Raw genomic sequence first — 23,039 nt, forward strand, 5'->3', positions numbered from 1 at the left:
ATTTTGTTTTTTTATTCATGCTGTGATTTGTATCTGTATCAAAATCTTTTGACATTTGGAGATTTCTGTAAGAATTACATTTTTCAGCGATTCGATGGCAAGCACTTCTGTTCTGGAAATTGCTCAGAAACCTTTGTATTGTCAATATACCAAGAAAAGCCCTACAATGCCCTAGGTCTCCTGTTTGTGGCTGAAAAGTTTCATTAAGGCTGTGATTATCCTAGAGATCACAATAGTGCATTGCACAGTGAGGTCAAGTTTCAAAAAAATGATCTCACTACAATGAAACTGCTACTACAGGAACTAACATCATCACATTTGAATAAAATTGGGTTCATTGAATCTACAAGAGTCTCAGCTTTCCAGTCATACTCAATTTAGGCAATTCCAAGACTGTTTGGGGACCCCAGTATGCAGAAATATTCAAATACACTATTTTTAGAATAGGCGAAAATATTACATTTATACTGCATGCAAAAAACTACATGGCTTTTGCCAAAGACTGCATGGGATTAGCATAAAGTGGGCAAGTCTGTAAGGGCGAGACTCAAGGGTAGCCATTTTCATTCAGATATCTTAAGGTCAAGGGACCCCTTTGAAAATGGCCATGTCAGTTTTTCCCTTGACAAAATTTAGCCTACCTTTGGAGCATCATTTAGCTCCCTTCCCGACAAGCTAGCCTCGTCTAGTTTCATATGATATCAGTATCGTCGCTGTAGCTTTACAACTGAGCCTGCTACAGCCTATGAAAGACAGTAATGTCAGCCAAAGACGCTGGTGACCTTGGGGAGTGGAAGAGGTTAAAAGACTTCATCTGTAACATGTAAAATACTAGCAGCTCCTCTCACAAAATGACTCATGGGAAACCCTGAAATGAGTAACCAAGACTGAAGTGTAATACATAAATTATGATCATTCAGGGAGTAAATATTGGAGTTGCACACTTGTGGTAAATTAATTTGCAACAAAATACAGTCTTATGGTTCCGATAAGAACCCAATGACGTGTCTCTCGTGAAGGTCAACTGAGTAGCAGCACCAGTGGCAGTCCAGTTGGCTGACTGCCTCTGTTGAGCAAACGCCAGTCTTATGTGTTTATTCCCTTTGCGTCCTTGTGAATGGCAGTTTGAACACGTGTTGACTCCAACTGGCAAACAACCTGTACATCTCTCCTCTGTTTACCTAAATAGATGACTGAACACTGAAAAATAAAACGTCTGCTCCAGTGATTACCAACCCCCTTGGAGTCCCCTGGGAAATTATATGCCAGCAATAAACCTGCAACTAAAATCGACCTTGTCATATATCTGGACGTTTATTTGGAGTCACGTTAAAACAAGCACATTAGAGCCATGGAGGAAAATGCCAAATGATAATTTAGCAAAAAGAGTAAAAAAAGAATGTCTTTCTGTGTACCCTCTCCAAAAAGGAAAAATGAGCTGGGCCATTTCAATTCATCTCTTACAACAACACAATTTTCTTCACAGGCCAATTATTAATTTGCCTGAAAACCTTGCTCCGTCACAGCTGATGAGATTAAAGCCCATCAAGACACATTGGTCATTTCTCAACTACATCCACATCAGCATTACCCTTCCCGAAATCATTATGGCCTATTGATTAAACCTAAGCTAAACAGCTGGATCATATGTCCTGGAGTAAACACGCAGCAATTACAAATAGAATCTGAAAAAACCATCAGATGACTCGCTCTACGGGCTAAATGTCTTTAGAGATGAAATGAATCATGCTGACAAGAAAAAGCAGAAGACAGCTTTATGTCCAGTTAACAGTCAACAAAGTATAAACACCACAGGCAAACATGATAAACTAATAACCAAGTTCCAATGAAGGGCTGACCTAGGGCAATGTTTTTTTTACTTAACAGCTATAACAGAGTAAGCATCTCCCTCCTGTTTAAACATCCACCTCCTTATTTACAGTGTGTGCCACACATGCTAAAGCAATTAATAAATCATCTTTAGATAGCCTAATTCCAATCATAACATGTTAGATGTCAGCAGCTCTTCTCATGAGGCGACTGGGGGGGAAGACTTTAGAAGGGAAAATCCACCTTAACAACAGAATCCACATATTATTCCCATGCATGACCTTGAGCTATACAGGAGTCCTGGCTAGCCATGACTCTTAAGTTTTTGACGTACATTTTACTGCGTACAATCATAAATTTTACATGCGTGAATTCAGTTTCGGGGTGGATTTTGTACCTGAGCTGCCTCAGCAAATAGCTCTTTCCACAAATTTATGCATTAAACAACTATTTCCCAAAAGGGGGCTAAATATCAGGATAGATCAGTCTCCACCTACGTCAAGTATCTGTGTATCAACTATCTACCCCTCCATGGTAAGCCAACCCTGGGGAATATTAAGAATTAACATTCCATTTATTAACCCCAAAATAATTAATCACAGGAACACTGGATTATTGAGAGAAATGAGGTGGAACAGAATTTCAATGCATGAATTTCAAACTGTGTATCAAGTATCACTACAATCCAACAACCCAAAAAGATGTGGGAACTTCACATTTTTAATTCATGACCCATGACATAAAGTCATCTTTGCATAGAGAGAAACAAGACAGTTAATTGCAGGAAGGATACATTATTATGTGATGAGGATAAGGATGAACTGGAGTTGAGGTACAGAGAAACATAGTACCTGCTGTGCTGTAAGCTCCTCTGGTGTGTTGAGCTGCAGTTTATCAAGATCTTCTGACTGCAGAGAGGCTTATTGTTTCACTATGATTAAAACCACAAGGGCTAAATGCCTCTGCCCTTTTCTTATTCTGATTGCTCACGGAAACAATTTGTAACTTTTCATTACATCTACTACTGTGACACCGCAGCAATTTCCAGAGAAGATGCTATTCATTTACTCCCAAGCTCTATTCCAATGTGGAGTGTTCGAATGGGAGCACTAAGGGTTGAATTTGAACAAAATACAGTACCAGTACCTAGTTACCAATGTCTTGTTTTCACTTCACAAGAGAAATATTTGGATTAGAGAGAGCTTGACTCTGATTCAGTATATGTTTCTATCTAACCAATGCAGCCCAACAAAGAGATGCCATACACAAATATGTCTAACACTAAACACTTCAAAACACGCAATTTCAGGCCAGATGTGCAGTCCACTTAACATTTCACAACAGCCAGAACACTGTGTGTGTGAATGTATCCATGTGTGTGTTGTCAGCTCATTCTTAAATCCAGCCTTGGCTTTGTTTCAGTCCTTTACCAACACCTGTCTGGTAGACAGAATGACAAAAATGCAGACAGCATGACCGCGAGAAAAAAGTGTAAAATGTAACAGAAAGACAGACAGACAACTAGCCAGGGGGAAAAACATCTTCACAGACAGAAAAACAAAAAGTTAGACAGCAAGATGAAGGACCAGTCACAGAAACAGACAGCTGGTGGATAGGAGGTCATGCACGTTGATAGCCAGTGTATTCTAGTAGGTTGAGTGTTGCTGAGAAGCTACAGCATGACTTAGCTATGTGTGCAGTATGGGAGCCAAGGTGACTGTTTACTGACGACTCCTAATTAAAGAATATACTGTTGAGATGTAAGTAAGCAAAGATGTTGTGGTATGGAAAAGCCATTAGAGCAGATTGGATAAAACAAAGAACAGAGGGAAAACCAGGAGCAAAAGGCGAAATGACCTTTTAGTGGTGGGTTTTAAAGCGAGCACGGAAAGAGCCCTAATGGCCTTCTTTTAGACTGAAATGTCAAAGGAGCATTTTTCCTATCAAAACACTTGACATGGGGGAACGGCATACGCATGCAATGTTATTTACAGCTACAGGATGACTTCACTCAAAACAGGGATTCATCACTCCTGTTGGGAACACATTTCCCAGGGACTTAAAAAAGAAAAAAAAAGACAAACAACCCCTTGCTTATTTCCCCTCACTCGTCATTGAAATGCCTTGGCAGTGAATGTTTCAACCGTTAAAGTGTTTAGAGGACCTGGAGCCTAAACACTGAGATTCAAACAGTAGAGATCGGGAAGACTTTTTAATCTATTTATTTATTCTTTTTCAAAACTCTGAAACTAATTCAGTTACATTAAGCTAGCCAAGACATTCCACTGGATCACATTAATTAAATATCTATAGGGGAACATGAGAGAGAGAGAAAGTGGCCCATTAAGTTTATAAATACACCATATGAGTATTAAATGAAAACCATTTCTGCAGTCAGTAAGGTTCTGTGTTGTGTCATGGACAGCTCCTACACAGAGCGACTGCTCCAGCCATCCTCCCAGGTAGGAGTGTAAGAATACATGTGTACAGTACTGTGTGTGTGTGTGTGTGTGCGTCTGTGCTTGATGTTTTGGGCTTCCCATGCATACTTCACTATACAATATCCCTGTAGTCCACTAAACAGTTTCCTCACACTGATGAAAATACCATAACAAGTACACTGTATCTGTACACTCGAGGTATTGCCAATAACTTTCATTCTACCCTGACCTGTCCTGCCACCACCAACAATCCTCTAAAAACTTCTATATACTGATGGTGTGCTTAACTGTGTGTTTATGACTAAAGCAGGCAGTCACATCCTTGACAAGTTCCGGAACTGCATCTATCCTCCCTCATCTCTGTTTCCCTCCATGCTGTTTCTCCAATCTGTCCATCTTGAGTCCCAAAAGGTTCAGAGTTTCCAACTTAGAGACAGCGTCGATTTGGAAAATGCTGGAAAGGATCTAAGGGATGACCGCAGAAATGCTACCTGTGTGCATGTGAGTGTCTGTGTGTGGCATGCACAGGTGTGCACGTGTAATGCATGCATGTGTGTGCGGACATGTACATGTATGCTGTGGATTTGTGCAGGCGTGTGTATCTGTGCACTGAATGTGTTTGTTCTGAGTGAAGGGGGTCCCAGAAAGTGGAAAACTGGCATAGAAGAAGGCTACACACAGCCAAGCCACTCATCTATTCTGGGCATCCAGAGCCCAAAGAGCCAAAGTAATACTACTAGAAGAGGAAAACAGAGGAGGACATGCCTGGATATGTGGTGTCCTCTGAGGAACGGGGTCACTCAGGTGTCAGCACACTGTAGAGTGTTATGTAACAACATAGTAACATGGATTCATTGCATAGAAACAAGGTTAAATACAGTAAATTGTTGTTATTCCCCTAGTGAAAGAGCAAATCCTTATACATAGAAACAGTGGCAGTTATTGCAAATATCCAGGGAGATGTAAATGTAATTAGAGTCATTGATCATTCGCTGAACTGCAGGCCAACATCATTCACTTGCGTGGAAACCTCCCTGCTGCGTAGAATTTATGTTGTGTTGTTTACAATGTGATACTGTATCTTCAGTATACCTGTGCTACAGGTTGGGGTTGGTGAGCATACCTGTCACTGTCTTGGTTTTGACAGGGCTGCTGGCATAGTCTGAGGCTTGATTGGAGGGCTGTTTGGCCAGTGGTGTGCTTCCCACCGACACCTCATCATCTCTCCTCTTAGCCAGAGGAACTGGACCTGGAGTCTGCAATGACATCACAGCACGAATGAGCACCTACACGCCCATGTGAAATGAAAAAAAAAATGAAAGAAAAGAGGGAATATTCAAATATTGTTCTATATTGTACCAACATCATTCTGTGTTGGTAAGGCCATGATCTGGAGATGCCTTTAGTCAATCTTAAGGATCTGGGTTAATCAGGAGGCACAATGTATAATGCAATGCAAGAATAAAGGGGAGACAGAGAGAGAAAGAGAAAAGAAAAATGCAGTGGAACACAAAGGAGACCTCCAAGACCAACAAGGACTAGTGACAGCTCCCTGTTTTTTTTGAGCAGTCTCCCATGCTCCCATGCCAAACACACTAACACACAAACACACACACACACACACACTGGCTGGCAGTGAGATGGGTGAAAGACAGAAGAGTGGAAGGTTGGTCTGAAATAAGGAAACCCCATTAGCATCAGCCAGCAGCAGCACTAGGCTATGATGCAGCTGCACAAGGCTGCAGGCCAACCACGTACTGCAGCCTGTGTAAACACACACACACACACACGCATGCACACACACACACACACACACACACACATAACATTGATGCAGTTGTTTTTTGATGACTGGGTCGGAACCAAAAAGCTGGTTGTGGTAAGATTAAAAATGGGCCCCTAAATTACATTAGTATTTGAAGCTACTGACTGAGGTATTATGCCAAATCCTTCCCAGGTTCTTGCAACTTAATATAGGCTGAATAAAATACTGTAGGCCAGTAGGTTAGTTGCCCAAAGTCACTTAAACTCAAAAATCATATTCAGGACTTCTGTAGATCTACAAAAAGAATGTTCAAAATACTCTTTAATTAGAAAACCACTCCTAAATCACTCATGCATGTTTGAAAAACAAATACTCAAATACTCATACATAGACTGCACATGACACTGAAATACTCCGTTTGACAGTTCATATGTCAAATGGTTAAAAATATTATATAATTCCGTTTGTGCACTTCATGGAAAATATGTGCTTGGCCACATCTTAATACTCTATGCTAAAAACAGGTACCTTACCCAATGACCATCGCTCATTCCTGGTGGATGACATAATATGAGCTAACTCCTTTCTACCACACACACTGAGGGGTGGGGGGTGTGGGGGGGTGGGGGGCGGGGGGGTGAGAACAGCCAAGGCAAATGCCTGTTTGGTTCTCAACCTTCTTTTTTCCTATTATTCCCTTTCTCTTCATTACCCACTTCCCCAGCCATCTCGCTTCAGTTCTCTTATTTCTCCTGTGCTTGCTGCTCACTCTGGTAGTTTGATTTACTTTTCATACAACCCCTCTCTGCTTTTTCTCACACCCCACGCTCCTTCTATATCATACCTCCATGTACCTCCCCTCTCTATTGTCTTTTCCTCAACTGCTCTCTGATACTTCCACTCATTTTCTCATTCTCCAGTCAACTTTTCCTGTGCTTTTCTCCACTTCTCTTTCCTCTGTACTCCCAAAGCCCTTCCTGTTTCTTTCCTCATGTCACACATACTTCCCTCTCCCCTCGTCGATCCCTCTGAATGTCCTGTTCTCTGCTCTCAGTACCTCCTTTCTCATCATTTCCTGCCACCCTGAACCTACCAGTCAGTGTCCTCACATCTGTCCTTCACAGGCTGTTGTCTGGCCTTCAGCTGAAGGCCTTGTCTAAACGAGCCAGGCCTTGAGAAGTGGCTGTGACAGGCAGCTGAGGTAAATGCGCTCACAGAAACGCAAAAATGAACGCAGGCGAGAGCGTAAACACACATGGACACAGGTCTGCTACGGCATGTCCACACACACAGCAGCCAGTGTTGTGTATCCTTCACACTGGCTGCAGTTCAACTCATAACATGTGTTTACCCTCGTACAGCAACAACCTCCAGCGTAAGGAGTTGGTGCAATTAACTCCCTCTCTCTTTGTCTCTCACACACACGTATGCCGACAGCCCTTCCAAACTGCAGGAGGCATGAAACAGAGCAACTTGTTGAAAAAAAAAAGACATTAAAAGTATTACAATATGATACTTTCCTGTACTATATATATTTATGTGCCTCTACGGGGTGAACCTGTGCTATATCCCAGGCAATCAGACTAAGCATGCCTGTGCATGTATGTATGCGTGTGTGTGTGTTGTGTGGGCACAGAGCATTCAATGTCCATAACCATCACCATGACCCCTGTCAAATAAATAGAGAGAGACTGGATGGAAGACAGGGAGCAGAGCACATGGAAAAAGGTAGCTGGGAAAGAAAAAGCAAGGGAGATGGAGGGAGGGAGGACTACAGACATTTACAGTCACTTCAGGCTTTTATCCAGTCCAACTTAGGATGAGTGCAACTGTACAATATACTTCAAGTACTTTATCAATATAAATTATGAGGTATAACATATTTGCATGCTGACACAAAGGGCCAAGAGGAGAAATGGACAGATCTGTCTGAGAATGTGGAAGGATCAGGTACCTGTTGCTGTTGTCTGCTGCTCCCTCTGTGAGGCTGGTACAGCAGCCATGTGCAGAAGACTGGGTCCACGTTGACAGCTATGCCCTGGACACTGACCAGCAGGACTGCACCTGGACAACGCAAAAAACACACATACAGAAAAACAACAAATCAGAGTTTCAATAGCGCAACACTGAAGCCAAAGACAATAAAAGCCATGATAAATGACCACTTTTTCAAAAAATAAAAATAAAAAACTAATAAGAGCGGATATACTGTACATCTGTCTTGCCTTTACAAAATCAAAATTACTGCTAGCAAACACATACCAGTTGTTTGAAAGCACTCAAGCAGTGTTTTGACAACGCTAAACTTGAGTGATCAACACAGCTAATACAATAGGATCCAGATCAAGAGATGAACAGTGTGATTGACTAAAGTGGAAACTATGTGAACTCACATATACAAAATGTTCAAATGCTGCTGCTGCAATTGTTTCTGCGAAGTAGGAGGCACTTCGATACGGATCACTGAAATCATTGTAAGGTAATAACCAATGAGTGAAGGTGATTTAAGCAAATCTGCTCAGATTGAGTGTCAGGTTCTTCCGCACAGTTTATACTGCGTCCTAATAACATGCTTGTGGGTATCGAGCCTGCTTGTTGGAGAGCAGCAAGGAGCACAGTTAGTTTCAATTGCGCTCTTCAGAGTGGTATCACACTAAGCCAAGAATAACATTTTCTTTTGATAAATTTCTATGAAACTTGAGACTTTCTCTTGGTTTTGGTTTACTCTTAAATAATAATCTTTACCAACAATAAGCGGGCCCTGAGGTAATGCATTAGGATCCTATCAATAATGATTCCCATGCCGGCAGGATTAGCGCAGGGTCTCTGGCGTGCCGTGGAATGTCCCAGCATGACGATAGGAGGATGTTTCAGCTCTAGCAGGACTTTCAGCAGTTTAATGGAGCTTTGGACAAGACCCCGGTCTTCTGTTTCAGACCCTGAGGCAAAGTGGAGTGTGTGTAAGTGTGAATGTGTAAATGAGTGAGTGCGTTTTACCTCCAACAAGACCTAATTTGCTTGTTGCCTTGCACATATTTTAGTGTCACTAAAGCATAGACAAAGCACAACTATGAACTTTCCCTCGAAAAACACACACACACACGCACACACACTTATTTTTTGTTACACCAACTCTCCAGCTTGGCAGGAGTTACTCTCTCGTCTATTATTCCTTGTGAACAATGCAAATAAAACGGCTCTAATTTGCTCCGCTTTTACAACGTTCAGTGATTTGTGGCCTGTGAGCTTGTGCGTGTGTGTTTGTGTGTGTGTAATAAATGTGTATGACTGAAAGCATGTGCGATGCGAAATGTGTGTGTGTGTCAGTACTGTTGAATATGAGTGTGTTCTCTGTGTGTATAGAAGGTGTGAGGTCTGTGATGCGTGTGTGTGCATCTATTATGCGATTTAGCTGTATATACAGTGTGTGTGTGTATGCATGTTTTGGTACTGGTGTGTGTGTGTGTGTGTGTGTGTGTGTGTGTGTGTGTGTGTGTGTGTGTGTGTGTGTGTGTGTGTGTGTGATCATTATTCATCAGGTGCACTTTAATCCTCAGCCATGGTTTATTACTGTTACAGAATACTTTCTGGGCAAAGGAGAAATTTTCTCATTGGATCAAGTCAAACTGACTCACAGTTCTTCCTCTATTTCTTCATCTATCTTTTTACTTTACTTTCTGTCAATTCAATCCTTCTGTCTCTTCACTATTTCCCAGTCCACCTACACCTCCAAATTTCTCATTTCAATAACAACAGCTTTGGTGACATTTTTCTCTGCTTTAATTCCATTCTAAAACCTTCTCTTGCTTTCTCTTTTCCATCTTCCCTCGCTCCTTCATATGTATCCTCAATCTCTACCTCAACATTAGAATTTGTGCCCTTTCCGTCCAGGTCACTCTTTCAACCCTGGTCTTGTCCCTCTTTATCCTCTTTCACCCCTCTCTACCCTTCCTTCTGAAACCATTCTTCCACCCTTCCCATCCTCCCATCCTACATCCACCTCTCCCCCCTCCTCCTGATGAGGAATCATAACCTCAGCCCTGTGGCTTGAACTCCTACACCACAGTGTGGCTGCTTAATAGGCTTTGGCTGTGGCTGTAGTGCTGGGGCCCGACTTCAAGTGGTTTCATCATACCCCAGAACAGCATGAGCAGTATAGGACCCAAAAGGCTGGGAATGGGCTGAGTAGTGAAGATGTATTCAATAAATTGAACCCAAAATCGCGGTCTACGGGACATACTGAGCTTGACAAAGTGCATTCAGCAGAAATGAGTCATAACATAAAAAAATCATATAACTTTGTAGATGGATTGTTTATTCAGGAGTTATTACACCGATAAATGAGCAAATAAAAAGATATAAAATGCCTAATTGCAAATATATCTCTCAACCAGAGCAGCTTAGCTGTGGTCGTTGAACAGCATCAATACGTATTACAGCCAATACAGCCTTCTGGCACACTATAATGTCACCAGTATTTCTCACTCTAAACTTCAAGGAAAGCCCCACTGATTTTACACAACAGGTTTTGGGGAACACTACTGTACATGTGAAAAAGTTGTTTAGATCCTTTTGTGGCTCTGATATATTGCTCTGATAAATTGCCTCAAATGATGACGCTTGAGTCAGTGTCTGCTAAAGACTGAAATCTGAGGTTACCAGTCATTTGTAGCCTGCTCCTCATCTCTGCTTGAGGCCAGTTCTAGCATAACACACCCAAATCTCTGACCAAATTGTCAGACGTTGAGTTGTTTTGTGGGTAAAGTAGGCAACAGGTTTTGACAAGGAAGAATATGTGGAATAAAAACACAATTTTTTTCTTCTTCTTTCTTTAAAAGAGTCACAAGGAGAACAGAAACTGGACACTTTGCAGGGGGGGAAAAAAATCACTGCACTTGATTTCATCTTAGGATATCTAATGAAAAGTTCATCTTTTTAAAGGGGATCACATGACATAAACTGCATGTTTAAGTGACTTGACTAAATCGGAGGAAGCAGAATTTCACACTGTACGGATGACTGTACAGTGCCAAAGCCAGTGCAAAAAGCTTTTTCATTTCCATGAACAAATACAATAAACAAAAACCCACGCATGTAAGTTTCCATTAGGGCAAAACTGTTTCATCATCAGATGAATGAAGCTGACTTGTTGAGTGTATTAAAGTCTAGTAAGCTGGTTTGCTAAAATAACCAAGTATTCTGAAGTAACTGGCAGTGTTTCAGCAGGGTTTTCAGTGTCTTGCCAGCAACTGTCATATAATTGTGGCTGTGTCATGTCTATTTGGCTTCTGCCAGTGACAGCCATGGCCACGTTGATACATCACAACACCACTCAAAAAGCTCTCTTTCTGCGATTAACAGAGCAAACAATCTACTCTCTCTCAAACTCCCCCTATGTCAGTTTGACAGTGACACAGAAACAAAATATGTGTTGACCTGGCTTTTGAGGCTTTCAAGACCAAGGCTTTACCATCCACACTGTGTGTTCTTGTTTCATCATTGTGTTGACATTACTGGCGGAGAGTGACACCTCCTTTGAAGCGTGCAGCACCATGAAACGACCTGGCATGCTTCGAGGGCGACCTCGGCAGCAGGCTAACTGTTGTTTTTCTCTGCTCTAACAGGGTGGCATATGGGTAATTACAGAAAGTGATGACAATGATAACAGAGGTGTTTTTCTTACTTCCTAAATGATTCCTCACGAAAACACCCCGAGAACTGCTCAGTGGCCTAGACTTTGAAAATACACACAACTGCACAATATATGCGCAGGCATCTGTGAAGACACACTTACCTTGACTCACCCGCAGTGGACCTATTAATGTCAAAGGTGTTTTTTTTTTTCTCCGGTGGCTTAAGACCAGTAGAGTTAAAAGAGAGCAAGGGGCTGCTGGTGTTGTTTTACGGTTGTCTGACATCGGGCTGCTCAGCCTGAGGCTACAGCGAAGCACCAGGCCAGACTGAGAGAAGGCCTCTAACCTTTAAGCCCTGGCTAAATTCTTCTCAGTTTCCTCTTTACTGGGTCAACAGCCCCAGTAATCTGTCTGCCGCACACCTTTCTGTCTTTATATTGTCTTTTTATCATGTTACGTTGGTTAATACATTGACATATTTGAATGCAAAAATCTGCTTTTGTTCAGGCACTGCAAGCATGAAATTCAATAAAAATGGGAGCGGTTAGGTCAGTGCAAGTTCAACACCAAGTCCCACAGTGGAGCCCAAATCCCTGATTGGGGTTACAGAGGGCACAACCTCCAAACTACAGGGCCATGACCCCACCATCAGAGTTACAGACAAGCAAAGAGAGTTGGGAGGCACTCACCATCCACCCCCCAGGTAGACAGAGGGGGGAGGATTCATGTTCTAGCCAGTTAAGCGCCCCCTCAGAATCGCTTCATTGTTGGACGTGAGGCAGCACTGGGACCCTGCGTCCAGCTTCTCCAACAGAAAATAAATAAATATAGCCCAGCCCGCGTCAGCCAGATGACTTCTGACAGGTTTGGTTAATTTCGAAGCCAAGTAGCAAAACAAAACATTACGCCAGCGTGCGGGGCCTACGCTGCCTTTAATTGCTTTTCCGATGAGCTCATGACTCGAAGGTGTCCTGGAGTGAGCCATGCAGCCCGACAGGTGTTCTGCTGGTGTGTGTGTGTGTGTGTGTGTCTGTGTGAGTGTCTGTGACTATGAATGTAGAGACCTGGAGCTGTTGACACCACTGAGAAAGGGACTCAGCTGTGTGTGGGTGGGTGCGTGCAAAGAACAGTGTGTGCAGTATATGTAATGTGTGTGCGTGTGTATCATAAAAGTGCGTCTTTGTCAACATAAGGAAGTGTTTCTGTTTGTATCCATTTGTGTACACTCTGTAGAAGGGTGAACAGACACTGACACATGAAGCCACACATCTCTCTCTCTTATTCACACACACACACACACACACTGCTCTTTGACACACATTCACTGTGTGGCTGTTCCCCTGCCGTGCTGCGACCCAGCAGCCCGGGGGCAATACCGCTGCAGGAGCCCAGGGGCTCAGGAAGGACACAGGCAGGTTTGACTGGAAACAGACCCTGGCCTACGGAAAGCCTGCTCTCACTCTGGGCCCATACAACTCTCTGCACTGGAAGCCTGTATATGTGTGTGTACATGTGTGTGGTTTTAAGAGAATATAAGTGTACATGAGTAAGTGTGTGTGTGTGTGTGTGTGTGTGTGTGTGTGTGTGTGTCTTTCAACATGGCTCAACTGCAGTAGCCTGCAGCTGACAGGCTAGACCCACCTCGTAAAGGTTGACTATGGATGTGGGTACAGTAAGAGTAACAGTAACAGGGAGGAAGAGAGCTGGAGAGTGATTCAGCCAGTGAGGGAGTCAGTAAAAGGAGAGAAAGATGGAGTGACAGAAGCAGCGAAACACCTACAAGAAGAACAGACTGAAAGACAGAAGGACAGAGACACACATTCAGAGAGAGAAATAAAAACAGAGACAGACAAAGACAGAGTAGACAGAGATACAGTACTTAAGCAGACGGAACATAACAGAAAAACATTGGATGTAGAGTAAGTAAGTCATTTTCCTAATCTACATGATAAGTGAGAGGGCCTTAGAGTTTGGCCAAGAATCTGTATGATTTATGGGATGGCTACAATAAGTCTCCATACATGCGAAGTCCTGTGAACCGGATATATCACATACATAAAGACTGGACATGCATTAATGCAGTAGTGCATGTGTGTGAGCTGTCCTATCATTTATGTGCCTCTGCACACAAGAAGAAAGGACATTTATGTCTGAAAGGTCAATGTACAATTCAAAACTGTGTATGCACTGTACACACACTGATATGCAGCAGGCATGAGTGTCAGCATATGTACATGATGGTTATGTACAGTATGTAGTGTGTACAGGGTTGTATCTCATCCGCAGAGAGAGATCTATCTCCGTTCCCACCAGGGCTGAGGCTTTTTTTCCCATCTGCTGGGTTTGGTGACTCACGGTTGTTAGCTGTGGACTCGACACATTTTTTCAGGCTAATGTTCAAATTCATATAACAGCACTGATCATGTTGCAATGCTGTTGTCTGGAAAGCTTTGGGTGGTGTTTGACTCAGCAGCAGCAATACTTGCCCAGTGTATGTATATCACTGTGTCAATGTGTTTTTGTTTCTATTTTAAAATTGATTAGGGTGATTTTTACAAATACTAAGATACACATCAGGCTGAGTAAGGTCTGAATGAAGCCCAACTCAGCCAAACAAAAGTTAACTTTTGACCACATCTGTGCAAGTGACTCTGAAGTGTGATCGAAGCTGTTTAGTGTTTGTACATTTTGGAACAAATTATATATTTTTGTCTTAAATACTCTAAAATAGAGCATACAGTAAACATTTGACCATGGGAAAATGGACTTCTATCCATCCATAGTATGTATTATAGACTAGTAATGAGGCCAGATGAGGGTTGTAGGACAGCAGAAGAGCAGTTCTGTCGAGCAGATGTTGATAAGAGGCTCCATAGCCATACATATCCCCCTTCTAGATGATTCCTAGCCTTCATAAATCCACATCAACTCCCTTGGTGTTGAAAAGACAACCAGACACTGCACAATTGCTGCCTGTGCCCCTGCTGAAACCCAAGCAGCCCTGATTCAGAATATTCCAGCTGTTATCTCTCTTCCTATCCTCTTTCTCCTTCACTGATATGCCCACGAAAGTACACTCGCTTTCTGTCTCGCTCACTTCAAATCACACCGAAGGAAAATGCTTAAAGTCATGACCAAATGTGACCTGGCCCTTGTCAGCAAGATAGCTAGCCTTCTTAATGAGAGACAAAACAGACTTGGTCCTGATTGCATTAATGTATCATTACCATATCCATCATGGACATACAGTGCACTGTGTGAACTCTAAATGAGCCCCAGTGAAATGTAAGGGGAACAAGAGAGACACTTCTGAGCTCATTAAAATAAACAGACTTCTGCTTCTGCTGCAGCTTTCCCACACAGTTTGAGTTTTGCATAGTTACCTTGAAAACTCCTTATCGCTGCTATCATTCAGCTGGCTCATGGGCTTTCACTACAGTTCAAGCTGAGTTCTCTCAGTTTGTCATAAGGAGAGGGGGAGTCAAGCAATTTAATGTCTGTCATTAGCTGGGGCTCCTTCCAAATATTTTTATATGAATTACAATGTAACAAATTGAAAAGCTTAATACAAATGGCAAAATCTGAAGTTTCCTTGAAATTGCAATAGTGGTTCTTATACTCTTGAGTCAACAAATGTCCATGAAGGAGTTATGCAATAAACACCAGAGGAAATACTTTGCCAAATGAATAATGATGTTGGTCTTTCTTCATGCAAATAGTAACAACTTGAAGAAGACTGGAAGCTGTTTGTACGAAAAAAATGTAATTGTTTAGTGAAGCTTTAGACGCACACAAATCAAAGTGAGAAAATAAACATGCAACATACTGTGACATGCAGATGGGCAGGAAACCTCAAGCATCCTGGCTAAGGAAGAACACTGAGTTCGAAATGCATTGCCCTCCTATCACCATGAAATACAGCTAGAATATTACGCTAGACAAAACTTGACACCAACTGTTTTTGATGTGTTTGTTTCAGAAGCTTCAGAAGTTTCCCCCCTGATAAAGACCCTGTGAGGTGAAAACCGGTTGGCTTTCTAATCAGTGTGCTCAACTAAATAAAGGCTTCTAATATAACTCCTCATCTTGCTCTGCCTAAGTGTACCTGAAATTTCTTTTCTACTATCAGTTTTTTTAATCTTCAAGAGCACCTCAAGGTTTCCTGAACTTAGTGCATGTGAAACTGAACGAGCACTTGGCCTCTTCATTTTTCTTCACCTTAACACTGTATTTGGTTAAATCCAGCTGATGAAAAAACATTTAAAGAGTAAGTTCACGTTTTGCATAATTGCACTGGTCTTTATGGGGGGAAATGTATGACTGTCTTGAATCCATGACACACCCAATGACAAAGTCAGGTCATATTTGTTGTAGTTGTGACCACACCCAGCTGTGATGTACCACTCTACATCACTGCTGCTCAGGGTGTGAAAAAAAGCATGTTGTCACCACTACTTGGCAGGACAGGCCAGCTACTTAGACTGAGTGCAGGTACTCCTTAATTTAAACATTTTTTACATGATGTTTGAACATGGCTGATGTGGCTTCCTTTCTCTCTTCCATTTCTCTTTCTTACACTTCCTGCCTTTCATTGGATTTATTTATATCCCTTTTTGACTGTTTTCTCACCTATTCTTTTTTAAATAATCTATGACATCTGTAGTTACCTCTCCTATTGTCCTCCTCTCCTATATGTCTCCATCCAGCAACTGACCAGCTTCATGATCCACCTGTCTTTTACAATAAACATCCAGCTGATGGATGCCCAATCCCATCTTCAGCTCTCCTCACAGCCCTCAACCGAGGACGAGATCCTGTCTTCAATTACCTTCAAGAGTCTTTCCACCTCTCTGCAGAAACTCTGTTCCCTCAGTCTTTCAGCTTGGCCTTTTGTCAGTTCAGTAGACTTAGTAATGATCTCAGTGACAGATCAAAGTCCTCTGGCTGAGATTTGAGGTCACTCAGGAAGCTGGGAATGCTGCACTGAGGAATCTGATGTTTGCACGGCAATATGCAATGGATCCTCTCCTTTGGTCTGTCTGTCTGTGCGCTGTATCTATCTGTCTACTGGTCTGGCTGTCATCCAGTCGACTGGTCAGAGTTTCTCTGACAGGCAATTTGTCTGTTTTGTTCATGAGTGAAGTCAAGTTCATTTTAAATACTCTTCCAATTCTGGCAACATCTTAGGTGATAAGCGGTCACTGATGAGGCATTTTTGCACTCTGCTCCTCAGAGATCAATAAAATAACATAGCCAGCATTGGATGTTCAGTTAGTTGCTGCTCATGTCAGCTCCTGAGTTCTTACATTTATTCCAAAGAAAATGTTGTTGCTGCTGCCAGAAATGGGGAAAAAAACATAATTTTCTGCACACCAGGGGATTTCTTCCTGGGAAAAACCTACACAACACCAAGTGTTGAGAAGAATTCTAGTAAAAAAAAAAACTTCAGAATCCAAAGAGGGAATCAGTATTTCTTAACAAGTGAGGGTGCACTGAAATAAATTCAATTCAAGGAAATGATTATGGTTTCAACAAAACACATCACAGCATGTTTGCCAGTGGTTCAGTGTTTCATTTTGCTAGAGCAGTTAGTCTTTCAGAGGGTATAACTGTTTTAACTCCACAGGTGCCTGGCTATCAGTGTCTGTGTCTGTTAACAGTATGTGTTCAGATGATAAAATTAGCAACTGTAATCTATAACTTATCCGAAATATATTAGTCCTTATCTGAAATCATTATTTAAGTCCAGGTCATACACTTCCATCTACAGAAACAGCATTTTCTATGTATGTTTTGCATGTTTGTGCAACAGAAAATAAGTCTGATCATGTGTGTTTTCACTTTCTTTTAACCTCAATAACTATCACAGTGTCAGCCTCTCACATTCCCATGAATGTGATTTTACACTTGCTCTCCAAACTGACAGCAGAATAATAAATACATGAGTTGGAAACAGAGAAAGACAGAGTATCATGGGGGGAGCGGAGGGCTGTTTATATGAAATAGCTAATATCTCTTAACCCTTCCTCCTTCTGTCTCTCCCTCTTTTTCTCAGTTTCGGTCTCTGTGGGTCCGTCTCAGTTGCTGCTCCCGCTATCCACCTCATCCTCTTCTTGCTTGCCACAGTAGATTGAAGATTACTCTTCTTAAAGACATAGCCTTAAGTGGTTGCACATTTGAACCATTTAGCAATTTGGTCTAATGGTTTCAGGATGAGCTATTTTAGCTGTGATGCAGGGACGGAGGGATAGAAGGATGGAAGGCGTGTACAGTATGATGAAACGCTAGCTCTGATTGGCTGGTTATCCTTATACAGGAAGGGGGTCACTGCGGTGTCAGTGCTACGAGGGATGAGCTCGAACAGAAATAGGATGATTATAACTGAACAATTAGAAGTCAACAGAGCGAGAAAAATGTTTCAAGATATTATAGAAAAACCGAGGAGGAGGAAAATTTATGGTTGTTTTAGATTCGTAAAGGTTTTGTGTTACAGTAAGGTCAGGGCTAAACTGATATAGTGGTCCTTTTTTTAGTGGAATAGTACATCAGCACAGACAGCCAGAGATTCATGCTTTCTTACTGGTGTGTTCATTAACCCCAAAACCCTGACTTTTGCATAAAAACTTTAAGTTACGAATTCCATAAGTCTAGATAACGAGAGGGATGATAGCTCTCCAAGGACATGCAGTTATGTGTGTGTGTGTGTGTGTGTGTGTGTGTGTGTAGGAGGGGGCATGGTGGGGGGGAGGGGGGGGGGGGGTTGTGAAACTTCAGAAGAAGAGCTCCTTTGCATCTTTGGCCTTTTATTAGTCACTGTTGAATGAAGCCATGGTTTGAACACTCCTCACTCTGACAGCAGAGTAAAGGCTGAGTGTGTGTCTTGTTTTTGGAGGATGTCCCTCCTGTCTGCACACACACTGATGATAAGTGGGAAGTGTTTACACCCATCAGAGCTGTATTTAATACAGTCAGACATCACACATACAGACAGACATGTACTTGTGCACACACAAAAGCTTGGGCCACCTGCAACACAGGACGTCCAAACTACTATCAGCTGCCATACATTTACAAACCGTGGCACAATAACAGTGATGAGTCAGCTACTCTAAACACACTTGAAATGCTCCCCAGACTGGCTTATTGCAGACCAACAGGACAGATAGGGAGGAGAGGGAGATGTGGGGATGATAGGGACAAAGAACACGTGGGAGGGGAAGGGACAAGAAAAGGAAATGATGGGAGGACAGAGGTCAGTTGAGAGAAAGGAGAGAGGGAGGGCAAGCAGGAGAAATATATGGGGAATGGGAGGAAGAGCAGAAGAGAAGGAGGGAGGAAGGACAAGTCTTTGAAGGTAGAAAAGCAGCAGCAGCTGCTGCCAAAAAGGCTGCACTTATCCTTCAACCTCTAATCTAAGAGTTATCATCAGGACACAGTCTACATCTAGTGGGACAAACCCCCCTCTTGGTTCAATTACCCCTCTCTCAAATCAAATTCCTAAAAAACAACCTAATTGGGTTTGAAAGCACACATACTCTCATGATACTGTTCATATGAAGACGAGCACACATTATACTGATACACACAATACACATGTACAGCTGTCAGGCAGAATGAAGAGCAGGATAACACTGGACTTGTTCTGTAGACTGTTGTTCATCTCATAACACCGCTGCACCGTTCCATATACATGTAATGCATAGACGGTGAGAGCCGCAAAGGCCAGCTCGCTGACAATCCATCTCCTTTCCTTTCAGTCGTCTGCCGACTGATGTAAAAAGGGGAGATGACATATTTGGCCATGGAAATGGGACAAATCCCGAGGTGATCCAAAAAAGACCAAAGCGACTGTCTCCGTGGAAATCTTAAATTTGATTAAAATGTTTTCTGTCTAGACTCATGAAATTCACAAAGGAACATACGTTTTTTCCCCCACGTTGAGAATTAGTGGCCCACGCCATTTTTAGGAATATAATGGAGGAGTAAGAGACATGTTGGAGGAAAACTGTTGTGACCTAGAGTATCGCTTACCAAGATTCTGATACTGCCAACAACAGCTACAGCTAGAAATATCCATGTCTGAACCAGAGTTGGTCAATAAGACATATAGTAACATTACATAAACCTCCAAGCAGCGGAATAATGTCAACCGAGACCCTATTTGTTAAAATCACACCACAAATTTACTCTTCAGACCATAACCTGCCAAGATAATAGCTTGTGATATCAGAAACCATGTTATTGCACAAGCCTCCTGACTCATAATTATCACTAACAACTTCATATGGCAGGCCCCGTTCCACACATCAATTATATGCTCATTTTCAGATATGCGTGAGAGCCTGATAAGCAAATAAAAACGTTCCCCTCAACTTGAGCCGCCCATGTAACCAAGGCCTACATTTATCACGGTGTCATGGCTGTGGATTGTATTCACATAGCAACTTTCAGCAGACGCGGCGACTTATTAACCCTTGTTTATACAAGCTGACTAGGTGCACATTTGTTGTTTTTTTAAGCAATTGTCGATGGCAGTAGTATCAGGGGTAGGAGGGCTGATGTGTGCCCAGTTTACATTTCAAGTTCAAGGGAAGGCATTGCGTCCAAGAGACTGAGGTGATCTAAGATGGGTATTCTACTATTATTAGAAGCCTTATGAACACGTTGGCTAAACTTTTAATTATGAGCCAGAGGTTGGTGGAAGCTAATCTCTAGTGGCTATTAGTGTCGGGAACTAGTCCTTTCATCTGCAGGGCTTGTATATGCTGTGAGGGGAGGAGAGTGGTGCTAGAACTGCCTGTGTTTACTGCCTGTTTATCTAAGTGGGCATGTGGGGGGCTGGAGGGCCACGGCAGGTCAAACCACACACAGCGAGAGGAGTCCAGGACCCCCGGAGGACCACTCAAAGTGATGAGATTTTACAACTACTGCTTGGTCTATGACTACTGCTGCTGATGCACACATATACACGCTTGTAGAAACAGACTGACACACCCCCCCCCCCCCACAACCCCCTCTACTCAGAGTCATGAGAGTTTATTACTACTGTGTTGAGAGTAAGTGCCCCTGGGCAGGAAGAGGAGTTGAACGTTTCTGTGGACCTTAAGGCCCCCAAGGCAAAGACAGGGAACCACAGCTTTAACAAGGCCAAGTATGTATACACTAGATTGTTATTTTAAATCTGCTGTACAACTACACTAATATAATTTCAAGCTAATTACAACACTATAGGCCTTCTCACTTTATAGTATCATTTCATAGACAAAATCCGAAAAAAAATCTTAACATTGAGTCTGCTTAGGAAAAGGTGAAAGCACTTAAAACAGATGCTTGTATTAAGGCAACACTTATCAGAAGCATCAACCTGCAAGTGAATTCAATGCTGTTGTGCCTATGCTGCCCAGGAAGCAAAGAGAATTTTCCCTCATACCATCATACCACCAGGGTGATCTTGATCTTTAGTACCAGTGCCTGCACAGAGGACTGCTTTGTGCCTACTGAGAGAGAGAGAGAGTAGGGGATACTGAGAAAGCCACTAGCAACCAGCAAATCAAAGGCAAGCAGTCTGGTTTGTTTTCTCACAGTACAGGGCCTGAGTGAAAAAAACGGCTAAATAAAATAAACCTTTAATTTGACTGAAATTGGAGGCAACAAGCGCTGCTGTAAGAAAAGGCTGTGAAGTGTGATTTCTTGCGGTTTGGGTTAATCCTGACTGAGGAGCCCTTGAGTTGAAATGTCAGCAATATGAGACTAAAACAAAAATAATTACTCCCAGGGTTAATGAACACAACTGCCTGAGGCATGGGGAACTAGAGAGGAGAGAGAGAGAGAGAGAGAGAGAGAGAGAGAGAGAGAGAGAGAGAGAGAGAGAAGGTAAAAAAAGACAGAAAGAGAATGGGAGTGATCTAAAGAACAAGCTGAAGGGGCTATTTGCCCTCATTTTTCAAACAGAAAGGGTCAAAATCATAGACCCGTATTTGTCTTCATCCGAGCAGCTAAACCACTAAGTCCCATCGCTAGAATAATAAATTGTAAGTGAGCAGGCTGGCATTCTGATACAGGGCCATCCATCTGGGCCGTTGCTATGCTCCGGGTACCATTTCCCCTCAAGGATAATGGCTTGTGTGGCTAAAGGATAAAACATGAAGTACGGCAACACCAAACCTCCCTTTTAACTATTGCCATGCTCTACAAGTTTATACCATCTCTCTTCGACCAGCTTTCATCTTTGCTGTTATGTCTACACACACCATCTCAGCTGTGCAGGGAGTTGCCCATTACAATAACACTGGTCACTGGTGCTATGAGGCACCTGCATCTTACACTACTGCACTAATGTGTGTGTGTCAGTGTGCATTCACTCTGTGTAGGTGTGTGTCTAAAAGAAAATGGCTGTATATAAGATATGAATGTATATATGTCTGTACATATGTACAGGATGTAACCTAAATTAAATCAAAACACTGTAAAAAAAAAAATGTCTGTGAAATTAACAGTGAAATGCTGTAAAATCATGACAAGTGTAAAAAAACAAAACAATGAAGCAATAATATTTTGTAAAATACTGAACCAAACACAACTGTTAATTTTGAAGTAAGAATATGTTAAAAATCATATTTCTTTGTAGAATTTACAGATTACTGTAGTTTAAGTAAAAATAACACAAAAAGCAATACAATACAGTTAAAATTACAACATGATTGTGATTAAATGTTTTTTTGTCAGGTAGATTTATTTTATACAGAAAGAAACCGTATTACATTTTACAAATTCATGTAAGAGATAAGATAAGAATACGTACAAATACAGTAGAACTATGTTAATATGAAGGGTTTAAATAAAAACAGGTGATGTGTCTGTTTAGAATTGAGTAGTCCTATATTTAACAATGTAACAGTAGGCTAGTAGCAAAATTACAATAGTAGTAGGTCACTGTAAAAAGAAAATTGCATTATATGTGAACTATTTTTACAGCCTCCCTGATAAAAGAACTCATGGGTAAGTGTAGCTAACAGCCGAGGGATTTTAAAATTTTACATTGAAATGTTCCTTAAAACCTGCACTTTCCTATTCATGTTCACAGTACAAAATAAAATGTGCTTGGTATACTGTAGCTTAGTGCAGGTGAACATCGAGTATATTGTTAATATTGTGGACAGATGAACGACAGATTTGTCCATAAATATTAGGACATTGACAAAAAAGTTATTTTGCCTGCTGTCACAACACACAGGAATTGAAAGAAAAATCATTATTATTTTCTAATGTGTAGATTTTCAAGTTTCAATTTTAATTTGAAGGTATTTACACATAAGGTGACTGGTGATGGAATTGGAAAAATTTTATCTTTGTCTTCCAAATGGATAATTA

General features: G+C 41.8%; 1 protein-coding gene across 5 annotated transcripts in view; it reads right to left on the reverse strand.

The window, feature by feature from the left end:
* Positions 1-23,039, reverse strand: part of LOC122986693 (vacuolar protein sorting-associated protein 13B-like) — a 342,876-nt gene that overhangs the window by 189,427 nt on the left and 130,410 nt on the right. For all 5 annotated transcript variants that reach the window (XM_044358002.1, XM_044358001.1, XM_044358004.1 and 2 more), the window contains 2 exons: positions 7,991-8,100; positions 5,395-5,527 (listed from right to left, as the gene is read on the reverse strand). In XM_044358002.1, the coding sequence (XP_044213937.1) occupies positions 5,395-5,527; positions 7,991-8,100 (243 nt within the window). The remainder of the gene's footprint in view (positions 1-5,394; positions 5,528-7,990; positions 8,101-23,039) is intronic.

Source organism: Thunnus albacares, chromosome 8, assembly GCF_914725855.1.
Source record: "Thunnus albacares chromosome 8, fThuAlb1.1, whole genome shotgun sequence".
Classification (NCBI taxonomy): Eukaryota; Metazoa; Chordata; class Actinopteri; order Scombriformes; family Scombridae; genus Thunnus; species Thunnus albacares.